Consider the following 22,106-nt stretch of genomic DNA (forward strand, 5'->3'; position numbering starts at 1 on the left):
ACCTGTCGTTTATTCTGCTTCGTCAGTGACCGATATGCAAAACAAAAGTCATAAATTGACTAATGAACATGAACTATCTTTTAAAGAGGAGAAACCATATTCTTGCTCAGAATGTGGGAAATGTTTTAATGGGAAGTCAGATCTTGTTAGGCATCGGAAAATTCACACAGGGGAGAAGTCGTTTCCATGTTTAGAATGTGGAAAATGTTTTATACAGAAATCACAGCTTATTGTACATCAGAGAACTCACACAGAGGAGAAGCCATATTCATGTTCAGAATGTGGGAAATGTTTTAATGAGTTATCACATCTCATTGCACATCAGAGAATTCACACAGGGGAAAAGCCATTTTTATGTTCAGAATGTGGAAAATGTTTCATAGAGAAATCACATCTCGTAACACATCAGAGAGTTCACACAGGGGAAAAGCCATATTCATGTTTGGAATGTGGGAAATGTTTTAAAACAAGATCATATCTTGTTGTACATCAGAGAATTCATACAGGGGAAAAGCCATATTCATGTTCAGAATGTGGGAAATGTTTTAAAACTAAATCAGAACTTGTTGTACATCAGAAAATTCACACAGGGACGAAGCCATTTTCATGTTCAGAATGTGGGAAATGTTTTACATTGAAAGCAAATGCTGTTAGACATCAAAGAACTCACACAGGGAAGTAGGGAATTTTCCTTTCATCATTTTTTTTAAATGTGTAAGAGAAAAAAACAAGTTATACATTTATACTAAAATCATGGAAAACAATTTGAGGCATTAGATGTTTATTAGAAAATGTATACAATTACCAGTGATTAATTGTTACTGCAAAGCAATTAGTATTTGTAAAATTCACCCATGTATGAATCATATATACAGTTGCAAACATTAATCTGGCTTTTTTATGTTTCTTTTGGAGTAATGGCTTCTTCCTGGCAGAGTGGTTTTTCATCCCATGTTGATACAGTACTCGTTTCACTGTGGATATTGACACAATCTTACCAGCTTCCAACATCATCTTCACAAGGTCTTTTGTTTTTGTCCTTGGGTTGATATGCACATGTCGGACCAAAACACATTCATCTCTTGGACACAGAACCCATCTCCTTCCTGAGCGGTATGATGTCTGCACATTCCCATCTTGTTTGTACTTGCGTATAATTGTTTGTTCAGAGGCACCTTCAGGTATCGTGAAATTGTACCCAAGGATGAGCCAGACTTGTGCAAGTCCACAATTCTCTTCCTGATATCTTGGCTGATTTCTTTAGACTTTCCCATGATGCTACACAAAGAAGCAGTGTGTTTCAGGTGTGCATTAAAATACATCCACAGGTGTGTCTCTAATTAACTCAGATGTTGCCAAAATACCTATCAGAAGCTTCCAAACACATGACATAATCATATGGGCAGTCCAGAATTGTTTAAAGGCATAGAAATCTTAGTGTGTGTAAACTTTTGACTTTGCAGTAAGTAATAAGAATGCCTTAAAACATTTCCTCTCTCATTATTCTGGCATTTGGCAAATAATAAAAATTATGGTAATCCTAATGTCACGCACAGTGTGGGAAGACTAAGTGCAACACAGAGGGATGAGGGGAAGTGAGCCCAGACACTAGGAAAAGGGGGAGTGGAGACCCCAAGGCAGATCTAATAGCATCCTGCCTACCCTACCATCCCTATATTGGTTCCACACCAATCGCCGAGCAGGAAACCTAAGCCCTGTATATCCCTAGAGCTAGGCCCTGGATAGGGAGGGGGATGAGCATTGGTCAGTCCCCACTATAAACTAAAAACAACAAAGGAGACAAACAAGGGGGAAGAAACTTAGCTTGAGCAGACTCCAGAGAGATAAACCAAATGTCCTCCAAAGACACCAGAGAGGAAGTAAGCCAACAGCTATAGCTCCAAGCTTTCACAAGGGAAAAAGTGAATATCACCGGCGACTCCCTAAAGCAGACAGAGTTTATAAACACCCAGGTAAAGGTGTGTCAATCAGAGCAGGAGGGAGGTTGATGCTGGGTCCAAAAGTCAGAAGGATTAAGAAGGCGTCTACAATGCCAAACGCCGAGACCTTCTGCAGCCAGATGCAGAGCGACTGTCTGTAGCATCTGACACACCCGTGACACCTAATTGACCTAAAATGGGAAAAGTTTATTCTGATTTCATGTCAGATATTGAGAAAAACATGCATATGTGTCTTTTTATATAGTGTGTGTAAACGTCTGGTTTCAACTGTATATATCAAATATTTAACATTTACATACACAAGTTGTCTGATTCTGCTCTCTCTTGTTCGATGTGACATCGGCAATGGAGAGAAGCTGCTATACATGATCAGGACAGTTGCCATCCGACACCCAGCCTGTCTGTTAAGTCGTTATATTTGTTATGTATGTGATAATAATAAAGTGCCCATAGTCATAGTTTAAGCACATGGAATAATGGGAACATTTAAAGCAACATCGTCCAATCTTATGTGAATACAATTTAACTCATTACAGACCAGGATACAAAATACAAAAAGACAAATATACTCAGCTCGTTCATCGAATTATAGAAGTAACGTTTGCCTAAACAGCAAAATTACCACTGTCACTATTTATATGGATCATACCTGAATCGTACATAAATGCATTGACAAAAAATAAATAAAATTATAAAAAATAAATCATTAAACTATCTCAAATCATCCATGACCTCTTTAACTTTATAATTGCTAATTTTTATATGTATAATATATATATATATATATATATATATATAAAAGCCATGTATATATTGTGGGAATGCTACTCTCGTGCGTGGTGAGGTAACACAGGAACCGTTTCCATTTAAATGTCCAGGTTAGTTTATTGGTGATTCATAAACCATGCCACAAGCAAAGGAAAATAAACGGCCTTTCAGTGCAGGCAAAGCAAATTAAACTGTTCCAGCAAATTCACTTTAGAGACAGTCCAGGACACACCGGCTGAATAGCATCCAGCATACCGGCTCAGTTTGGAGACACCACACAAGAGGTCTTCTTACCTCCACACACAAAACATGTGTCAAACAAACAGACTCCATTTTATCAAGTGAACCACACCCAGCGGTGGGGTATGTAGACAGCTAGGCCCGCCCATCTCTCAGGCTGTCCATAATACTGACCCAGATGCACAAAACAAGCCTCTTATTACTATGTGCACCAGAGCATTACTCTAGGTTTAGATCACAGATGACAACCACATACATGCCTCCCATCAACTATGTGTCCGGTAGCCACTTTATATACCTCCCCCTCTGCTTAAAGCCATGGGGCTTGGCACCTTCTACCACTAGTCACTGGATTCTCGAGAGGGCATCGGCATTACCATGTAGCTTCCTGGCTCTATGTTCCACATGGAAGGTGAAATCCTGCAAGGCCAGACACCTGCAGGTAACTCGAGCATTTTTCTCCCTCATCCACCTGAGTGGGTCATTGTCTCATACTAATTAAAATTTTTGCCCTAACAGATGGTATAGTAATGTGTCCATCACCCACTATATGGCCAAGCATTTCTTTTCTACAATAGAATAAATCTCATGCCGACAGCTTCCTCAGGCAGAGAATGCTCCTCCTTGTGTAACTCCTGAGAAAGGACTGCACCTAAACTGACTTCTGGAGTAGAAATTCCTTCTTAAAGTCGGAGGCCACCAGAACCGGCTGCTTACACAGAGCTACTTTCAGTTTTTGAAAGGCCATCTCGCAATCCATTTGGTCATAGTTGATTTCGTCGGAGGGTCAGAGGTGCGGCCATCATGGCAAAGTTGAAGAGGAAACACCTGTAGTATTACACAATTCCGAGAAAGACTTAACTTGCTTCTTTGAGAGTGCTCTTGGACAGTTTTGGATTGCGTCCACTTTACTCATTTGGTGTTTGATCTTGCCTCTACCTGTGACATATCCTAGATATTTGGCCTCTTCTTTCCCCATGGCACATTGTTTTGGATTTATACAAAACCCCGCCTTCCTGAGAACATCCAACACAGCCTGGACTTTTCGAGGATGACTTCCCAATCCAGGCTGAAGATTACAATATCGTCTAGATTTGCCACGGCATATTTCTTTTGGGGTGCTAGGATCCAGTCCATTATCCTCTGGAAGGTGGCCGGGGCTCCCTGTGGTCCAAATGGCATCAGGATGTATTGAAAGCATCCGTCGGGTGTAGAGCAAGCGGTTATCTCCTTGGCTACTTGTGACATGGGGATTTGCCAATATCCCTTTGTTAAATCCAAGGTGGTTATGTAACTTTCTGGTCCAAGTCTCTCAATCAGCTCATTGACACACTGCATCGAACTTGGAGACTTTTTAGGAAGCTGAATAATCGTTATAGGACCTCCATTCGCAATCAGGTTTTGGAACCAGGACAATTTGGCTTGACCACCCAAATTTGGATTCCTCAATGACTCCCGAGATTCAGCATACACTTTATTTCTTTGGAGATCAGTTCTCGCCGGGTCTTGGGAATTCGATAGGCTTTCAAGTTCACCCGCTCATGGGATTCCATCAGAACCTTGTATTCTATGACCTTTGTACATCCTGGCAAATCTGAGAACAGGTCCATGTTCTCCTGCAGCAACTCCCGACCCTGCTGTTTTAGGGCCTTCAACGCGTCTCCATTATTGCAACTCCTTCAACATCTGCTTCTGGCTTGACCAGCAAACATGGAGTTTCAAGGGGCTCCCTGCCTTGCCACGGGTTGATAAGCCTGATGTGGTACACTTGGTACAGTTTTCATCTTCCTGGTCTATGAACCTTGTAGTTCACTTCACCAAGCTTCTCCACCACCTCATAGGGGCCTTAACATTTGGCCAAGAACTTACTCTCCACTGTGGGAGTTAGTACAAGGACTCTGTCCCTGGGGCTGAACTGCCTCACCCTGGCTGACCTGTTGTAGATCCTAGCTTGAGCCTCCTATGGGTATCACCTTCGCAATCCTCTCCTGCATCTGGGCGACATGCTCGATGACGCTCCGGTAGGGCATGACCTCGCCTTCCCATGTTTCCTTCGCTACATCAAGGAGACCCTATGGATGTTGGCTATACAGAAGTTCAAACAGAGAGAATTCCGTAGAGGCTTGTGGAACCTCCCGGATAGAAAACAGATACGGTAGGAGACAGTCCCAGTCTTGACTGTCCTTTTCTATGACAGTCTTAAGCAAGGCCGCCCATCTGGGGATGGTACACTGACATCTTCAGGTGTGTAATTTGCAGGGCCTTACACAGTTCTATCATCACCTTACTCATAAAGGGTGTTCCTTGATTGGTCAGGATTTCTCTCAGTAATCCTGTCCGGAAAAAACGTGGATAAACTGGTGGGCCATACTTTTTGCAGAGGAGTATCTCAGGGGAACTGCTTCAGGGTACTGCGTAGTATAGTCAAGGATGACCAATTTATATTGATGCCCATGAGCAGATTTAGCCAGGGGATGGACCAAGTCCATGGCAGTTCGCTCGAATGGCACTTCTATGATGCGTAATCGCACAAAGGGACTTTGAAAGTGAGAGGTGGGGCCGGTTATCTGGCAGGTGGGGCAGGATCTGCAATACTTTAAGATTTCCCAGTGACATCCGGGCCAATCGTACCTCCACATGACCTGTTCTTGAGTTTTGTTCCCCCAAGACATGTGAATGGGCCATGTCCAACACCCTTCGTCTATAAAGTCCTGATACCAACAATTGTTCCACTATCTCCTCCCTCACCTTAGTAACCTGGTAAATGAGTCCCCACTCAACATAAAATAGGGAAACCTGGTGTCAGCCCCCGGCTCTTGCGGTATTCCGTTTATGACAGTGACAGTTGCAGAGTGATAAAGTAAACCCTCCGCTAAATATCACCCACCTAACCCAGGAGGAAGTTCAGAAACGCCTAAATAATATCAAAATAGACAAGTCACCAGGCCCAGATGGCATACACCCCCGGGTACTAAAAGAATTAAGTAATGTGATAGACAGACCGCTGTATCTTATATTCAAGCACTCTTTATGGACAGGGACTGTCCCACTAGACTGGCGCCAAGCAAATGTGGTACCAATATTCAAAAAGGGGTCTAAAAGTGACCCTGGGAACTATAGACCAGTAAGCTTAACGTCTGTTGTGGGTAAATTGTTTGAAGGATTTCTTAGAGATGCTATTGTAGAATATCTTAATGATAATAACTGTCTAACTCCATATCAACATGGATTCATGAGGGATCGCTCCTGCCAAACAAACCTGATGGCCTTCTATGAGGAGGTGAGCTCACAGCTGGACCGGGGAGAGTCAGTGGATGTTGTATACCTTGACTTCTCCAAAGCGTTTGATACCGTGCCACACAAAAGGTTGGTATATAAAATGAGAATGCTTGGTCTGGGGGATAATGTGTGCAAGTGGGTAAATAGCTGGCTGAGTGATAGAAAGCAGAGGGTGGTTATCAATGGAGTAAGCTCAGGGTGTGTCAGGGTTACTAGCGGGGTGCCTCAAGGGTCTGTCTTGGGCCCTATATTATTTAATATATTTATTGATGATCTAGTGGAAGGGTTGCATAGTAAAATAGCAATATTTGCAGATGATACTAAACTTTGTAAAGTAGTTAATACAGATGAGGATAGGGCACAGCTACAGGAGGATTTAGATAAATTGGGGAGTTGGGCCAAAAAATGGCAAATGGGGTTCAATGCCGATAAATGTAAGGTCATGCACATGGGAAAGAAAAACAGCAGTCACCCATACATATTAAATGGGAAACCGTTGGGGAAATCTGACATGGAGAAGGACCTGGGCGTCTTGGTTAATAGCAAATTAAATTGGAGTGCCCAGTGTCAGGCAGCAGCTGCGAAGGCAAATAGAGTCATGGCATGCATCAGAAGAGGAATAGGGGCATATGATGTGAACATTGTTCTTCCTCTGTATAAAGCGCTGGTAAGGCCGCACTTAGAATATTGTGCACAGTTCTGGGCTCCTGTGCTCAGGAAAGACATATTGGAGCTAGAGAGGGTACAAAGGAGGGCGACTAAGGTAATAAAGGGAATGGAGGGACTAGAATACCCAGCGAGGTTGTCAAAATTAGGCCTATTTACATTGGAAAAGAGAAGGCTTAGGGGAGACCTCATAAACATGTATAAATACATCAGGGGGCAGTACAGAGATCTCTCCCATGACCTGTTTATACCAAGGATGGTGACAAAGACGAGGGGGCACACTATGCGTCTGGAGGAAAGGAGGTTCCTGCACCATCATAGAAGGGGATTCTTTACGGTCAGAGCCGTGAGACTCTGGAACTCTCTGGGAGAGGAAGTGGTGATGTCCAACTCACTTAATGAGTTCAAGAGAGGCCTGGACGCCTTTCTTGAGAACAATAAAATTACATCTTATGCTTAGTTAATTAATCCAGGGATTTAATCTGACTGCCAGATTGGTGGCGGGAAGTGAATTTTTCCTCAATGATGTAAATTGGCCTATGCCGCATGTTTTTTTGTTGCCTTTCCCTGGATCAATGCTGCGGAATAGCTGCAGTGCACAAGAAATAGGCTGAACTGGATGGACGCTTGTCTTTTTTCGGCCTTATAAACTATGTAACTATGTAACATTATTGAACGCCTCCTTTAGAGTTAGGTCCCTATGTTGGGCGGACCCAAAATTTTCACTGGTCACTCCTAACTCAGGAATGTCGTACCTCCTCATCCCCCACAAAGACACAGAAGGGAAGCCTGTCAGACTCTAGGCATGGTGACACTTCTTTAGGGGCGACCATCTCTCATCCATGCAACCAAGCCCTGTCTTCTTCCCCCACAAGTCCCAAAACAAAGAAAAGTCCCGGCCTATACTAATGGGGTGCAATAAGTCCTGGATCATGCCGAACTCATGGGACTCGTTACCTTGGGTCATTTCTATTACGGATCCGGGTGGTGGAACCTCTGTGCTGGGATGCAAGGAGGGACCAGAGGGGCGTAACTAAGTGCCTACTTGGACCGACCCTGGTCGCACGGCGGCTTAGTCGACTCCGTGAACCAAGGAGGGACCGAGCAGGTGGACCAGGTGCCACTCTGGGACCGACCTTGTGTGAGAGCAGGCGACTCCCACAGGTCAGGTAGCTGAAGCTGACAGGTACAGTGGAAGAGCACGGCAGGTAGCCTGACGGGTCATCCGGGTTGGCAAGCAGGCGGGCACGGCAGGTAACCAGACGGGTGATCCGGGTAGACAGGCTGGCAGGCACAGCTGATCTGATAGACAGGCTGGTGGGCACACCTAACAGATAGGCTGGCGGGCACTGGAACCTGAGGGCTGAGGAGAGTGTTAGTACACAAACAACAACCTTGCACAGGCACCTCCATTTTGGAGGAGGTGCTTTTTATAGGAGAGGTCCTCCGGCCATTGGCCGTGGACTCTTTAGGACGGCGTACGCGGCCCCTTCAAGAGGAAGGGAGAGCGCCCGCCCTAAGCACAGTGCCCGGGAAGCTGCATGCGGTGCGCGCAACAGCAGCAGCAGGAGCAGGGGAGCTGGAGGACGCCGGACTGGGACCGCGGCGGTGAGGGGAATGGCGTCTCTGCCCGGCAGGAGGCAGATACGCCGACGCTACAATTTCAATGTACACTCTGACACTGGATAGTCTTTAGCATCACCATGAATGCAGTGGAGGTCAACCGTCTTCCCAGTGATTAGCTGGAGAGGAAGTGTGGCCCTCACAAGGGTCAGAAAACTCTGTGTACAGCAGTCCAGTCACTTGCTGACCATTCACCTTTATGGGACAAGCCAGTGGCCCCTCACTGGCTTGACTGCAGGCCGGATTTGCATAGTATGAACAGCTGTGTCACAGGCTAAAGTCCGTCTGCTCGGAGGTCAGGGGGCAACGGGCGGCTACATGACCTGGGCTATGACATTTCCAGCATATAATATCGCCAGCTGGGACCTTTGGCATTACCTCCCACTCCCCTTTGGACCTTGGATGCCCCACCCCAACTTGGGTCTCCACCCCCTGTTGGGACCACCAGTATGGAGTGGGTTGCCTCCTCAAGGAACCCTTGACCACCTGATACCTTTTGACCAAGTCAATGGCGTTCCGGGGATCACCCTGGGCAACCCAAATCTGCAATTGCCTTGGAAGGGAATGCACAAACCGGTCAATTACTACTCGCTTTACCATTTGCGCAGGGTTAGAGGACTCTGGCTGCAACCAGTTTTGGACCAGGTGCAGCAGATCAAACATTTGGGAGCGAGGGGATTTGTCACAGTTTGGACCCATTGTGCCCTGACAGTCATTGTCACTCCCAAGCGCGCCAAAAAAAGCCTAAGTCATAGTAGGCCTTCTGGGGCTCCCACGTTAAGTATGGCCCCAGCACTTCCGCCCATTGCTCTGGCCGGAGTTTCTCCCTCTCGACGACCCTTTTCAAAAACGGTCAAAAAGGCCTCTATGTCATCACCCCCAATCATTTTCTGCAGGGTTCTCCTTACCGCCTTACGGATCAAAAAATCAGCAGCTGACCTTGTAGTCGGAGATGTCACCGTGCCACAAACCGCCTCTGCAAGTAAATCAAACTGCTGCTGCTGTTGACTTTGTAGCTGCTGGGCTTGCAACAGATTTTTCACCAGGTCCTCCAAGCTGACTTATGTTGCTTGCTGGCTTATGGCTGCCTTCACCCAGAACATGCAGCACCTCTATAGAAGTCACACGTGTTCCCTGGGAACGCTGCCCGCACTTCTAACACCAATTGTGGGAATGTTACTCACTTGGGTGCGTGGCAAGGTAACACAGGAAACGTTTCCATTTAAATGTCAAGGCTGGTTTATTGGTGCTTCATAAACCATGTCACAAGCACAGGAAAATAAACAGACTTTCAGTACAGTCCAACAAAGTCCCTTTAGAGACTTCCGTGATGCATACCTCCCATCAACAATGTGTCCGATAGCCACCCTCATATATATAATATATTATTGTACTGCACGTGTCCTTGAGGGTAGATATGTATCATTGAGGTTGGTAGCCTCATTGATGTAGGCCCGAAGAAGCAGGCTCCAGCACACACATCGGATTTACGAGCATTCATTGAGATGGGTGGGACTCACATATCCCCACCCCAGGGCGTGATATGGCAGATATTAGGAAGTCAAGCTCAATCATGATGTTCAAGGTGAAAAGACCTTGCTTGTGTGGTTCAGTTTTGCTAGAGGCTGAGTGAAGGTCTGACATTTAAATGGATGAGCCTGTGCTACATATGGACTTTTTATTTTCTGTTTTGGTGCTGTTATTTCTTTTGTAACCAGAAGAGGCAGTTTTTGTTTGTTAAGGTGGATGGTTTATGAACATTTAATAAACTGCACATTTGTTTTTGAACCAACAAATAGGACCCCGGTGTGTGCACCCACGTTTACCCGAGTGTTGATCCTCCACAATTGGAGCTAGAAGTGCGTGCACGAATCCCTGGGGGGCATGTGTATCGGCCGCAGAGATATCGCAAGTCTTGGGTAAAAGAGACTGCAGGAGCAAAAGCAGAGAACTTGGAAGCTCTAATAAAGCAATTGGTGCAAGCTAATCTCCATCAGCAACAGCCATGGTAGCAGCAGCAGTGGCAACAGAAGCAGCAGTGGCAACAGCAGCAGCATAGGCAGCAAATGGAACTCCTAGCCAGGGCGATCCATGGCAGGGCAACCACCCCACCCCTAAGTCAAGGTGATGTTTCTCACGTGAGGAAGATGGTAAGGAGAGCTTTGCAAATATGATCCCGGGTGGTGACGTCGAGGCGTTCTTGACGCAGTGTCTGCTTACACGAACTCCTGCACTTATTAGAACTGCGTCACCATCTTATTAAACAGTGCAGGTTTCCTTACTGTCAGGGAGAGGGTTAATCAGTTCAGTTGATCTCCTGGAGCTCTCCATCCTGAATTGTTTCAGTTGTTCAGTGTTGGCCACTCCCCTCTGCTACATATGATTGTTACTGGCACTTGGGAGTTGCCAGTGATAGTTCTACTTCCTGGTTTGGTGGTAAAGGAGAGATTTCAGTGTTTGGATTTGGCAGTTGGAGAGTTTTTCTGGAGATTGCTGCGTGGTGTTGGTTTACTTGTTTTCCCTTATCCTCTCATGTTTGGTTTACCCTTCCTATACCTCCTCTGTTTCCCACTCTGTTGTTTTGTGAGTGTATTTGTATGATTGCAGTTTTCTTTTGTCCCTGTATGTTAACCCTGTCTGTCTGGTTAGTGTTTTCCTATACACTTCAGCCCCTCACCTCCCTGATTGGGGAAGGGATCAGATAAGGGCTAAGTTAGGAGCATAGATAGGTACGAGAATCAGGTGTCTCCACCTTCAGGAGTAATTCAGGGGACAGGGATAGAATAGGTCACCCCTAGTTTGAGGGATCAGGTAGGTACCCACAGTCCCTAGTCACTACGTGACACACAGAAGGCCTATTATGACCTTGTCTTGCAGGATGCAAAAGAGTATGCCAAGTTGAAAATAGAGATCTTGGCGCACTTAGGAGTGACTGACTGTCAGGGCGCAAAGGGTGCACCACTGGCCTATCACGGTGACAAACCTTTCTGGTCCCAAATGTTGAACCTTCTACACCTGGTTCAAAAGTGGTTGTAACCGGAATCTTCCTCCCCTGCGCAGATGGTGGAGACGGTCATCATGGACAGGTCCATACACTCCCGAGGCTCGTTCAGTCCTGGTTTGCCCAGAGAGATGACCTGGTGGGACTGGTGGCATGCAGATGACCTGGTGGGCCTGGTGGAAAGGTATGAGGCGGTCGAGATTTCCTTGGAAAAGCAAGGAGTCTTAATATCTCCAAAGAGGGACTGACACTCAAAAGAAGGGAACTAGAGACACTTTTGGGGGGCGTCCAAGGGCCCAAGAGGCGTTTGAGTTGTTGCCAAAGGCTCCATCTAATACTGTGATATGTTGGAGGTGTCACACAATGGGGCACATAGCCACCCATTGTCCCACAATCACTGAGTGAAAGGAATGCAGCATAAGTAGGCACTGCTCATATTTTGCATACCCTGCCTGCAGTGCTGACCCTCAACCTGGCGAGGGATCGCAGGAATGTCCAGTGTGAGTGACTTGTCTATTAGACTCAGGGAGTTTGGTAACCCTTTTAAGGGCTACACTTCCTCTCTGGCTGGCTCCTGGGAAGGTGGTGAGAGTACGGTGTATCCATGCCGATGCTTAAAATTACCCTGTGGTCTGTGTGATCCTCAATACTCTGGCACCCAGACCTATGACGTTGGAGTCGTCTAGTACCTATTACACCCTATAATAATAGGGTGGGACTTTGCCTTATTTTGGGACTTATGGGGAAAAATCAGGGTGCCTGGTTACTCAGATGACAGCCAAGTCACCCTTAAAGAAAACTCAACGCAGCCAGAGTCTGACGGGTTTCACTTTTGTGTGTTGGTTGGCGATGAGGATTAGACAGTGTCCCCTGAGGCCCACATCCCTGAGCTGGGGTTGTCTGGGGGAAACTTTGGGACCACCCAACTCTTAAAGAAACGTTTGATAATAAACTGTACTAAATAGGGTTGCTCAAGAGCCCGGGGCCTGTACCTGATATCCTTATTTTGCTATAAATGGGGAATTATAGATGATCGAGCAGTTGTTGGTACTAGGACCCTACAGACGCTGAGTGTTAGGGAACATACTCATGTCTTAGAGGGTAGAAAACCTAGGAACGGATCCTTCCTAGGTTCTACTGGCCCGGCTGTCATCGAGAGATCATGAATTATTGTAGGTCCTGTCCCTGTCTCACCTGCCAACTAACCTCCCCCCTCACTCACTTCCAAGTCGTTTCAGAGCCGCTACCTATCATTATGGTCCCATTTCATCGCATAGTTATGGATTTAGTGAGTCCCCTGATCAAGTCCATCAGAGGGCACCAGAATATACTGGTACGGACACTATAAGGAAGTCCAGCTGGATCATTAGTGGTTGGTGTGTACAAAGTAAAAATACCTTTCTTGTGTGTTTATTTTTAATTTTGGTGCTGTTTTCCTTTTTTACCCAGAAGAGGCTGTTTATGTTTGTTAAGCTGGATGGTTCATGGACATTTAATAAACCGCACATTTGTTTTGAATCAACGAATCAGACCCCTGTGTGTGCACCAGCGTCTCCCTGAGGGCTGATCCTTTACAAAATAAATAAATTATATATACATATATATACACACACACACTTCTTTTTTCTTAACTGCGTATCTACAAATATTGCACCTACTTTCTCCACACCAATAAAATCCTTTTTGACTCAACCATGTTTTTCCAGAATTTTTATTCATTAATAAAATAGGAGACAATATTTCTCCTACTGATTTTGCCTGTTTTAGAGACAACTTGACAGCCTTTGTGAACTATTTCTTTGAAGGTGTCATCTTGGTGTAAAACTGGTAAATATTTGGATATAATGATTTTTATTCTATCCTATTACTCATGGTGAATATCTCTTATGTCTTTTTAATTGAATTGAAATAAAGAAGATTTGCCACTACATACACATAATACACGCACGGCTCTGCTATGTGCGCGTCGAAAACACACAGCTCCGCTACATACACATCATACACACACAGCTCTGCTACATACACATCATACACACACAGCTCTGCTACATACAGTGGGTACGGGAAGTATTCAGACACCTTTAAATTTTTCACTCTTTGTTTCATTACAGCCATTTGGTAAATTCTAAAAAAGTTCATTTTTTCCTCATTAAAGTACACTCTACACCTCATCTTGACTGAAAAAAAACAGAAATGTAGAAATTTTTGCAAATTTATTAAAAATGGAAAACTGAAATATCACTCGGTCATAAGTATTCAGACCCTTTGCACAGTATTGAGTAGAAGCACCCTTTTGAGCTAGTACAGCCATGAGTCTTCTCGGGAATGATGCACCAAGTTTTTCACACCTGGATTTGGGGATCCTCTGCCATTCTTCCTTGCAGATCCTCTCCAGTTCCGTCAGGTTGGATGGTGAACGTTGGTGGACAGCCATTTTCAGGTCTCTCCAGAGATGCTCAATTGGGTTTAGGTCAGGGCTCTGGCTGGGCCAGTCAAGAATGGTCACAGAGTTGTTCTGAAGCCACTCCTTGTTATTTTAGCTGTGTGCTTAGGGTCATTGTCTTGTTGGAAGGTGAACCTTTGGCCAAGCCTGAGGTCCAGAGCACTCTGGAAGAGGTTTTCATCCAGGATATCTCTGTACTTGGCCGCATTCATGTTTCCTTCAATTTCAACCAGTTGTCCTGTCCCTGCAGCTGAAAAACAACCCCATAGGATGTTGCTGCCACCACCATGTTTAACTGTTGGGATTGTATTGGGCAGGTGATGAGCAGTGGCTTGTTTTCTCCACACATACAGCTTAGAATTATTACCAAAAAGTTCTATCTTCGTCTCATCAGACCAGAGAATCTTATTTCTCATATTCCGGGAGTCCTTCATGTGTTTTTGAGCAAACTCTATGCGGGCTTTCATATGTCTTACACTGAGGAAAGGCTTCCGTTGGGCCACTCTGCCATAAAGGCCCGACTGGTGGAGGGCTGCAGTGATAGTTGACTTTGTGGAACTTTCTCCCATCTCCCCACTGCATCTCTGAAGCTCAGCCACAGTGATCTTGGGGTTCTTCTTTACCTCTCTCACCAAGGCTCTTCTCCCACGATTGCTCAGTTTGGCTGGATGACCAGGTCTAGGAAGACTTCTGGTGGTCCCAAACTTCTTCCATTTAAGGATTATGGAGGCCACTGTGCTCTTAGGAACCTTGAGTAATGCAGAAATTCTTTTGTAACCTTGGCCAGATCTGTGTCTTGCCACAATTCTGTCTCTGAGCTCCTTGGGCCGTTCCTGTGAGCTCATGATTCTCATTTGGTCTGACATGCACTGTGAAGTCTTAAATAGACAGGTATGTGCCTTTCCAAATCAAGTTCTATCAGTTTAATTAAACACAGCTGGACTCCAATGAAGGAGTAGAACCATCTCAAGGAGGATCACATGGAAATGGACAGCATGTGACTTAAATATGAATGTCTGAGCAAAGGGTCTGAATACTTATGACCATATGATATTTCAGTTTTTCTTTTTTAATACATTTGCAAAAATTTCTACATTTCTGTTTTTTCAGTCAAGATGGGGTGCAGAGTGTACTTTAATGAGAAAAAAATGAACTTTTTAGAATTTACCAAATGGCTGCAATGAAACAAAGAGTGAAAAATTTAATGGGGTCTGAATACTTTCCGTACCCACTGTACACCTCCAATCTGGCTTATGACCACACCATTCTACTCAAACTGCCCTGACTAAAGTCATCAACGACCTACTAACTGCCAAATCCAAGCGACACTACTCTGTCCTCCTCCTTCTGGACTTGTCATTTGCCTTCGACACAGAAGAAACGTACCAAAACTCTATTGAGATAGAGGTAACTAGAATATGTGTAAACATGAATAAACCTCTAAAATAATAATGAATTATTATTTTAGAGGTTTTTTCATGTTTACACAACTTCGACACAGAAGACCATTCCCTTTTACTACAGACTCTCTCATCTCTTGGCATCACAGACTTGGCCCTATCTTGGATCTCTTCATACCTAGCAGACAGGACATTCAGTGTCTCCCACTCACCCACCACCTCCTCATCTCACCCCCTATCTGTCAGTGTCCCCCAAGGCTCAGTTCTAGGACTCCTGCTCTTTTCCATCTACACCTTCGGCCTTGGACAGTTCATAGAATCTCATGGCTTTCAGTATCACCTCTATGCCGACGACACACAGATCTACCTCTCCAGACCTGATATCACCTCCTTACTAACCAGAATCCCACACTGCCTGTCAGCTATTTCATCTTTCTTCTCTGCTAGATTCCTAAATCTTAATATGGATATAACTGAATTCATCATCTTTCCACCATTGCGCTCAACCCACTCACCTCACCTACAGTATCTATCAAAGTCAATGGCTGTCCACTTACCCAGTCCCGCAAGCTTGCTGCCTCGTGGTAACCCTTGACTCTGATCTCTCCTTCAAACCTCATATCCAAGCCCTTTCCACTTCCTGCGGACTCCAACTCAAAAATATTTCCCGGATCCGCACATTCCTCAACCATGAATCTGCAAAAACACCAGTGCACGCCCTCATCATCTCCCACCTCGACTACTCTGTGGCCTCCCTTCTAACACTCTCACACTCATCCAATCTATCCTAAACTCTGCTGCCCAACTAATACACCTATCTCCCCGCTATTACGTGGTGTCACCTCTCTGTCAATCCCTTCGCTGGCTTCCCAATGCCCAGAGACTCCAGTTCAAAACCCTAACCATGGCATACAAAGCCATCCACAACCTGTCTCCTCCATATATCTGTGACCTAGTTTCCCGGTACATACCCGCACGCAACCTCCGATCCTCACAAGATTTCCTTCTCTACTTCCCTCTTATCTCCTCTTCCCACAATCGCATACAAGATTTCTCCCGTGCATCCCCCCTACTCTGGAACGCTCTACCCCAACACATCAGACTCTCGCCTACAGTGGAAACCTTCAAAAGGAACCTGAAGACCCACCTCTTCCGACAAGCCTACAACCTGCATTAACCATCACTCCACCATACCGCTACACGACTAGCTCTACCCTCACCTACTGTATCCTCACCCATCCCTTGTAGACTGTGAGCCCTCGCGGGCAGGGTCCTCGCTCCTCCTCATTTTGTTCAAATTATTGTACTTGTTTGCTATGTATATCCCTTTTAAACATGTAAAGCGCCATGGAAATAATGGCGCTATAATAATAAATAATAATAATAATAATACACATCATACACACACAGCTCTGCTCCATCCACACTGCAAATCCCTCCTGACCCCACACATAAACTTCCCCTCATCCAGCACCATGACAACCAGCACAGCAGAGTCCTGCATCTACTGAGGCCCCTGATCATGTGACCCCTGACTCCTCCCCTTCTGTGACCTCATCACAGGTCCTGTAAGCACAGAACAGCCATATATGTGGTGGCGGCTCTGCAGGTGGAGGTATGTGGAGATCCCCCCATTACTATTAACCCCCTCAGTGCTGAGCCTGTGATAAATCCCTGTATGTGACTATAATGTGATTGTGTGTTATACCGGGGGCAGGACGGGGCCATGACTGGATGTAGTGATCATATGAAGCCGGTAACAGCTCCGGAGATTTCTTACATGGGATCTTTATGATGTTACATCGTCATCTTCTCCCCATTCAGGTCCCTACAATATCGGATCCTCTCAGTGGAGATCTTCTATATAAGAGAATTTTCCTGATTGACCATCAAGGATGGATAGGGACAGGGACAAGATGGCGGAGAGGATATTACACCTCACCCTAGAGATCCTCTTCAGGCTTACTGGAGAGGTGAGAGATTCTGATGACGTCACATTACATCATTCTTATCTATGGGAATAACAGATGGACAGAACTGGAGAGGTGAGGACTCTGGAAATGTCTGGAGTGAGATTTATTAATGTGTCTCTCCATAACCAGGATTACACAGTAGTGAAGAAGACCTCTAGTGAGCGCTGTCAGGACCCTGTGTCTGAGGGATGGGGAAGACCCCTGAGCCCAATTACGGGGCCTGCACATCACCCCCTGATACACGAGGACATCAATGAGCAGAAGATCCTAGAACTCACCTACAAGATGATTGAGCTGCTGACTGGAGAGGTGACACTGTTGGGAATGCTGGGACATTATACAGTAACGCTATGAAGGGATCGGGGGATGACGGTATCATTGTATGTGTCAGGTTCCTATAAGATGTCAGGATGTCACCGTCTATTTCTCCATGGAGGAGTGGGAGTATTTAGAAGGACACAAAAATCTGTACAAGGACGTCATGATGGAGGTTCCCCAGCCGCTCACATCACCAGGTAATAGACAGGACTAAATACACACGGCCTATAATTATCTGTGTGTAAAGAATGAATTCAATCCCTGTATTTGTTTCTTCCAGTTGTATCCAGTGAGAGGACAACACCAGAGAGATGTCCCCGTCTTCTTCTTCCACAGAACTGTAATCAAGAAGATCCTGATGTTCCTCAGGATTATCAGGTAGATGGAGAGAAGGTGTCATGAGATCTCCTCAATCATATGTAGAAGGTTGTGAAGGTCTTGTGTTCAATCTTTTTATTCACCGGTATAAGGATTTTTTCACACATGAGTATTTTTGATTAGTGTTTCATCAGTATTTGTATGTGAAAACCAAAAGTTTCTCCAAAAGACAGAACAGGTGTTAATCTTTTAATTATAGTTTTTCTCTGTAAGTTCCCCTCCTGATTTTGGCAAAGAAACATGAATTAAAAATACAGACGTGTGAATAATCCATTATACTGAATGGCCAATTTATTAGGCTATGTTCACACATCTTGTTTCTTGATGCGTTTTTTTTTAATGCAAATTTTCAGCTGCGTTTTACAGTACCTGCAAAGTCTACGAGATTCCAGAAATCTCATGCACACATCTTGGTTTTTTTTCTTCAGGATTTTGTGCATGTCACTTCTTTCAGCGTTTTTTCACCCATTGGAAGTAATGGGTGGTGAAAAAAATTGCTGAAAAAACGCACCAAAACGTAGGTTTCAGATTTTTTAGCTTCTTTTCGTGCCAAAACCAGAATTACATTTTTTTTTCACTGAACTTTTATGTACATGCATAAAGAGATGAAAGGACAGTTAAAAAGAACGCAGCAAGAAAAATCCTGAACAAACCTCCTGGCAAGAGATCAGATTTTGCTACAGAAAAAAACAAAAAACAAAAACGCAATGTGTAAACATAGCCTTAGAGACACCTGTCTCTTCCTGATTGGAGCAGAGAAGAGGAAAGTCTGCAGAGTTGAGCTGTGGATGTGACAAGTCATCGTGGCATCTGCACCAAATGACTAAGAATGGAATGAGAACAACTTTAATCAGATTAGATGTTACCTATAGTGACGAGCAAAAGGGTAACAATGTTTTGAACTTTTGACTTTCATGCTCCATATCTCACCATCCACTACAACTTTGATCGTGAGACTGATATCATCTTATAGATAATCATGTTGGCTATCTCATACGTGACTTGCAACTATTTAGCATATGATTAGTTATGCAGATTCTTTTCATGTCACTGCATTGTTACTGTTTTACTCCTAAATATCTACATTTTAATTTTTATTATTTTTGTAAATCCACCTTTGACTTTTAACACTTCTTGAATCTTTCTGGGCATGCTCTCTATCAGATTCAAACATGTCTCAACCGAAATCTGATCCCAGGTCTCTTCTACACATTCCCAAAGTTGGTGCATACTGGTCGACTCACTTGGGTACAGCGGCTTGCAAAGCTATTCAACCCCTCCTCTCCCTTGGCTTTTTAACTATTTTGTTACATTACAACCTGTTTACAAAAATATTTAATCTGATTTGTGTGTGATGCATCACAACTAAGTAGTCTAAGTTGATGAAGTGAGAAAAATATAGGCATAGATTAAATTTATGGGATCAAATAACTAAAAATTGGCATGTACATATGTATTCACCCCTTTTGTGAGGAAGCCCCTAAAAATTTCTGATGCAAGCAATTACCTTCGTAAGTCACATGCTTAGTGAAAGGAAGACCACCTGTGTGCAATGTAAGTATCACATGTCTGTCACACTTTTTCTGAAAGGCCACAGAGCCTGCAACACTATTAATCAAGAGGCACCAGTAACCAAACACCATGAAGACCAAGGAGATCTCTGAACAAGTCAGGGACAAAGTTGTTGAGAAGTACAAGTCAGGTTATATATATATAAAAAAAAAAAAATTCCCAATCTCTGATGATCCCCCAGAACACCATCAAATCCATTATCATCAAATGTAAAGAACATGGTACCACAACAAACCTGCCAAGAGAGGGCCGCCCACCAAAAATCTCAGCCTGGGCAAGGAGGGCATTAACCAGACAGGCAGCACAAAGGTAACCCTGAAGGAGCTGCAGAGTTGCCGAGCAGAGACTGGAGTATCTATCCATACGACCACAATAAGCCGTACACTCCTTAGAGGTGGCCTATATGGAAGAGTGGGGAGGAAAAAAGCCTTTATTTACACACAAAAATTGTAAGGCTTGTTTTAAGTTTGCGAAAAGACATGTGGGAGACTCCCCAAATGTATGGAGGATGGTGCTGTGATCGGATAAGACCAGAATTAAAGTTTATGGCCACCAAGGTAAACGCTATGTCTGGCACCAAACCAACACAGCTCATCACCCCAAGAACACCATCCCCACAGTGAAAAATGGTGGTGGCAGTATGATGCTGTGGGGATGTTTTTTGACAGCAGGGACAGGGAAAATGGTCCAAGTCGAGGGGAATATTGATGGTGCGAAATACAGGGATATTCTTGAGCAAAAACAGTTTCAGTCTGTCAGTGATTTGATAAAAAACAAACTATCACTTCCAAAACAGAAAATAGGTGTGTACAGGTACTTAATAAGAGTAGCCATCTCCATATATAACTGACAAATAAAGTAGCACTCTTCTATTTTCTAGAGCAGTAATGCAATTCAAACTTCGTATTTCATGTTCGCATACTTAGCGTTGCAGAGTGCTACTTTATTTCTTCATTTTATATGGAGATGACTACTCTTAGTAAGCACCTGTACACACCTATTTTCTGTTTTGGAAGTTATGGTCAGTAGTGATGAGCGAGCTTGCTCGTTACTCAAGGTTTACGAGCATGCTCGGGTGTTTTTCGAGTATCTTCGGCATGTTCGAATGTTATGTTTGAGTCATTCCATGTGCATGATTTGCGACTGTTTGGGCCTAAGACTGAAGTGGCCTAGTCAAAGCCCAGACCCTAATCCAATTAAGAACCTGTGGTCAGACTTGAAGATTTCTGTTCACCAGAGGAAGCCATCTAACTTGAAGGAGCTGGAGCAGTTCTACCTTGTGGAATGGGCAAAAATCTCAATGGCAAGATGTGAAAAGCTCATCCAAAGCTACTTGCAGCTGTAATTACCTCAAAAGCAGGCTCTACAAAGCACTGACTTTAGGGAGTGAGTAGTTATGCACGTAAAAAAACCAAATGTTTACAGTTGTAGGCATATTTTTTACATGTACTGTTGTAAACCTTAAAAAAAGGGGTAAAATTCCAGGTTGTGTGGGAGAAAAACACAAAAAGTAATAAGGGGGGGGGGTGAATACTTTCACAAGTCACTATATGTGTACAGTTTTTTTTCTTCAAATCTACCCACAAGTTTTGAATTGGGTTGAGATCTGGAGACTGTGGGGGTTACTTTAGCTCCTCTACTTCATTGTCACTGAACCATTTCATCGCCAATCTCGATGTATGCTTCGGGTCATTGTCGTGCTTTAACGCTACTTCATCCTTTTTTATATCCATAGTGCTGGAGTGTACGAAGTAACTCGTCCTGTAGAATACTCACATGTAGCTCAGCATTGAGGCCACCATCGATCCCGGTCAAGTATCCAACGCCTTTAGCTGTGAAATAACCCCATATCACTAGGCTTTGTCCACCAAAGTTGACAGATCCTTCAATTTCTCTGTTAGCCCCCTTTTCCCTTGTTTCTTCCAGAACCATTTGAGCCCATCACAGCCTAGTCTATTGACTTTCGTCTTGTAAAGGACATATTGGTATTCATGCTATAGCTACTCCATTTTTGCAGCTTGCTCATAAAATCATATTATTACTATATACATTCTTTCATTCTTTTATCCTGCTTCACACGCAAAGGAAGGTTAATTTTAACTCGGTTTTAATGATACACTAATAAAGAATAAATTTTTACCTGGACGGTGATGCTGAATTACGTTCCTCCCCCCTCCTTCCTTGTTGCATATGGCTGCTGTCACCAGCAGGAATAGCTCCCTCCAGGGAATCTCCGACCGGAGATGATGATTACAGCAGCATGGTGAGCTATATATATTTTTTGTTTTGTTCAGTAAATGCACTCAATACCTGGTCAGGGCTCCTTTTGCATCAATTACTGCATCAATGCGGCATGGCATGGAGGTGATCAGCCTGTGGCACTGCTGAGGTGTTATGGAAGCCCAGCTCGTCTGCATTGTTGGGTTTGGTGTCTCTCATCTTCCTCTTGACAATACCCCATAGATTGTCTATGGGGTGAAGCTC

At 44.3% G+C, this 22,106-nt stretch overlaps 1 protein-coding gene and 1 pseudogene across 1 annotated transcript; both read left to right on the top strand.

Annotated features, from left to right (window-relative positions):
- Nucleotides 1-22,106, top strand: part of LOC141270768 (uncharacterized) — a 153,781-nt pseudogene that overhangs the window by 58,145 nt on the left and 73,530 nt on the right.
- On the top strand, nt 17,210-21,668 carry LOC141270766 (gastrula zinc finger protein XlCGF66.1-like). Its single transcript, XM_073680879.1, has 5 exons — nt 17,210-17,354; nt 17,484-17,663; nt 17,746-17,869; nt 17,953-18,050; nt 21,358-21,668. The coding sequence occupies exons 1-5, from the start codon at nt 17,277-17,279 to the stop codon at nt 21,463-21,465; spliced, it is 588 nt and encodes a 195-aa protein (XP_073536980.1). The 5' UTR covers nt 17,210-17,276; the 3' UTR covers nt 21,466-21,668.

This window comes from Phyllobates terribilis, unplaced genomic scaffold (assembly GCF_046119375.1).
Source record: "Phyllobates terribilis strain yellow unplaced genomic scaffold, ASM4611937v1 Scaffold_5__5_contigs__length_657084704, whole genome shotgun sequence".
Classification (NCBI taxonomy): domain Eukaryota; kingdom Metazoa; phylum Chordata; class Amphibia; order Anura; family Dendrobatidae; genus Phyllobates; species Phyllobates terribilis.

Excerpts from the sequence above, each read along its gene's own strand:
- LOC141270766 (XM_073680879.1), top strand. The coding sequence starts at position 17,277 with ATGGATAGGGACAGGGACAAGATGGCGGAGAGGATATTACACCTCACC. Across the intron at positions 17,355-17,483 it reads TCTTCAGGCTTACTGGAGAG|GATTACACAGTAGTGAAGAA; the intron begins GTGAGAGATTCT and ends CTCCATAACCAG. Across the intron at positions 18,051-21,357 it reads ATGTTCCTCAGGATTATCAG|TGCTGGAGTGTACGAAGTAA; the intron begins GTAGATGGAGAG and ends TTATATCCATAG.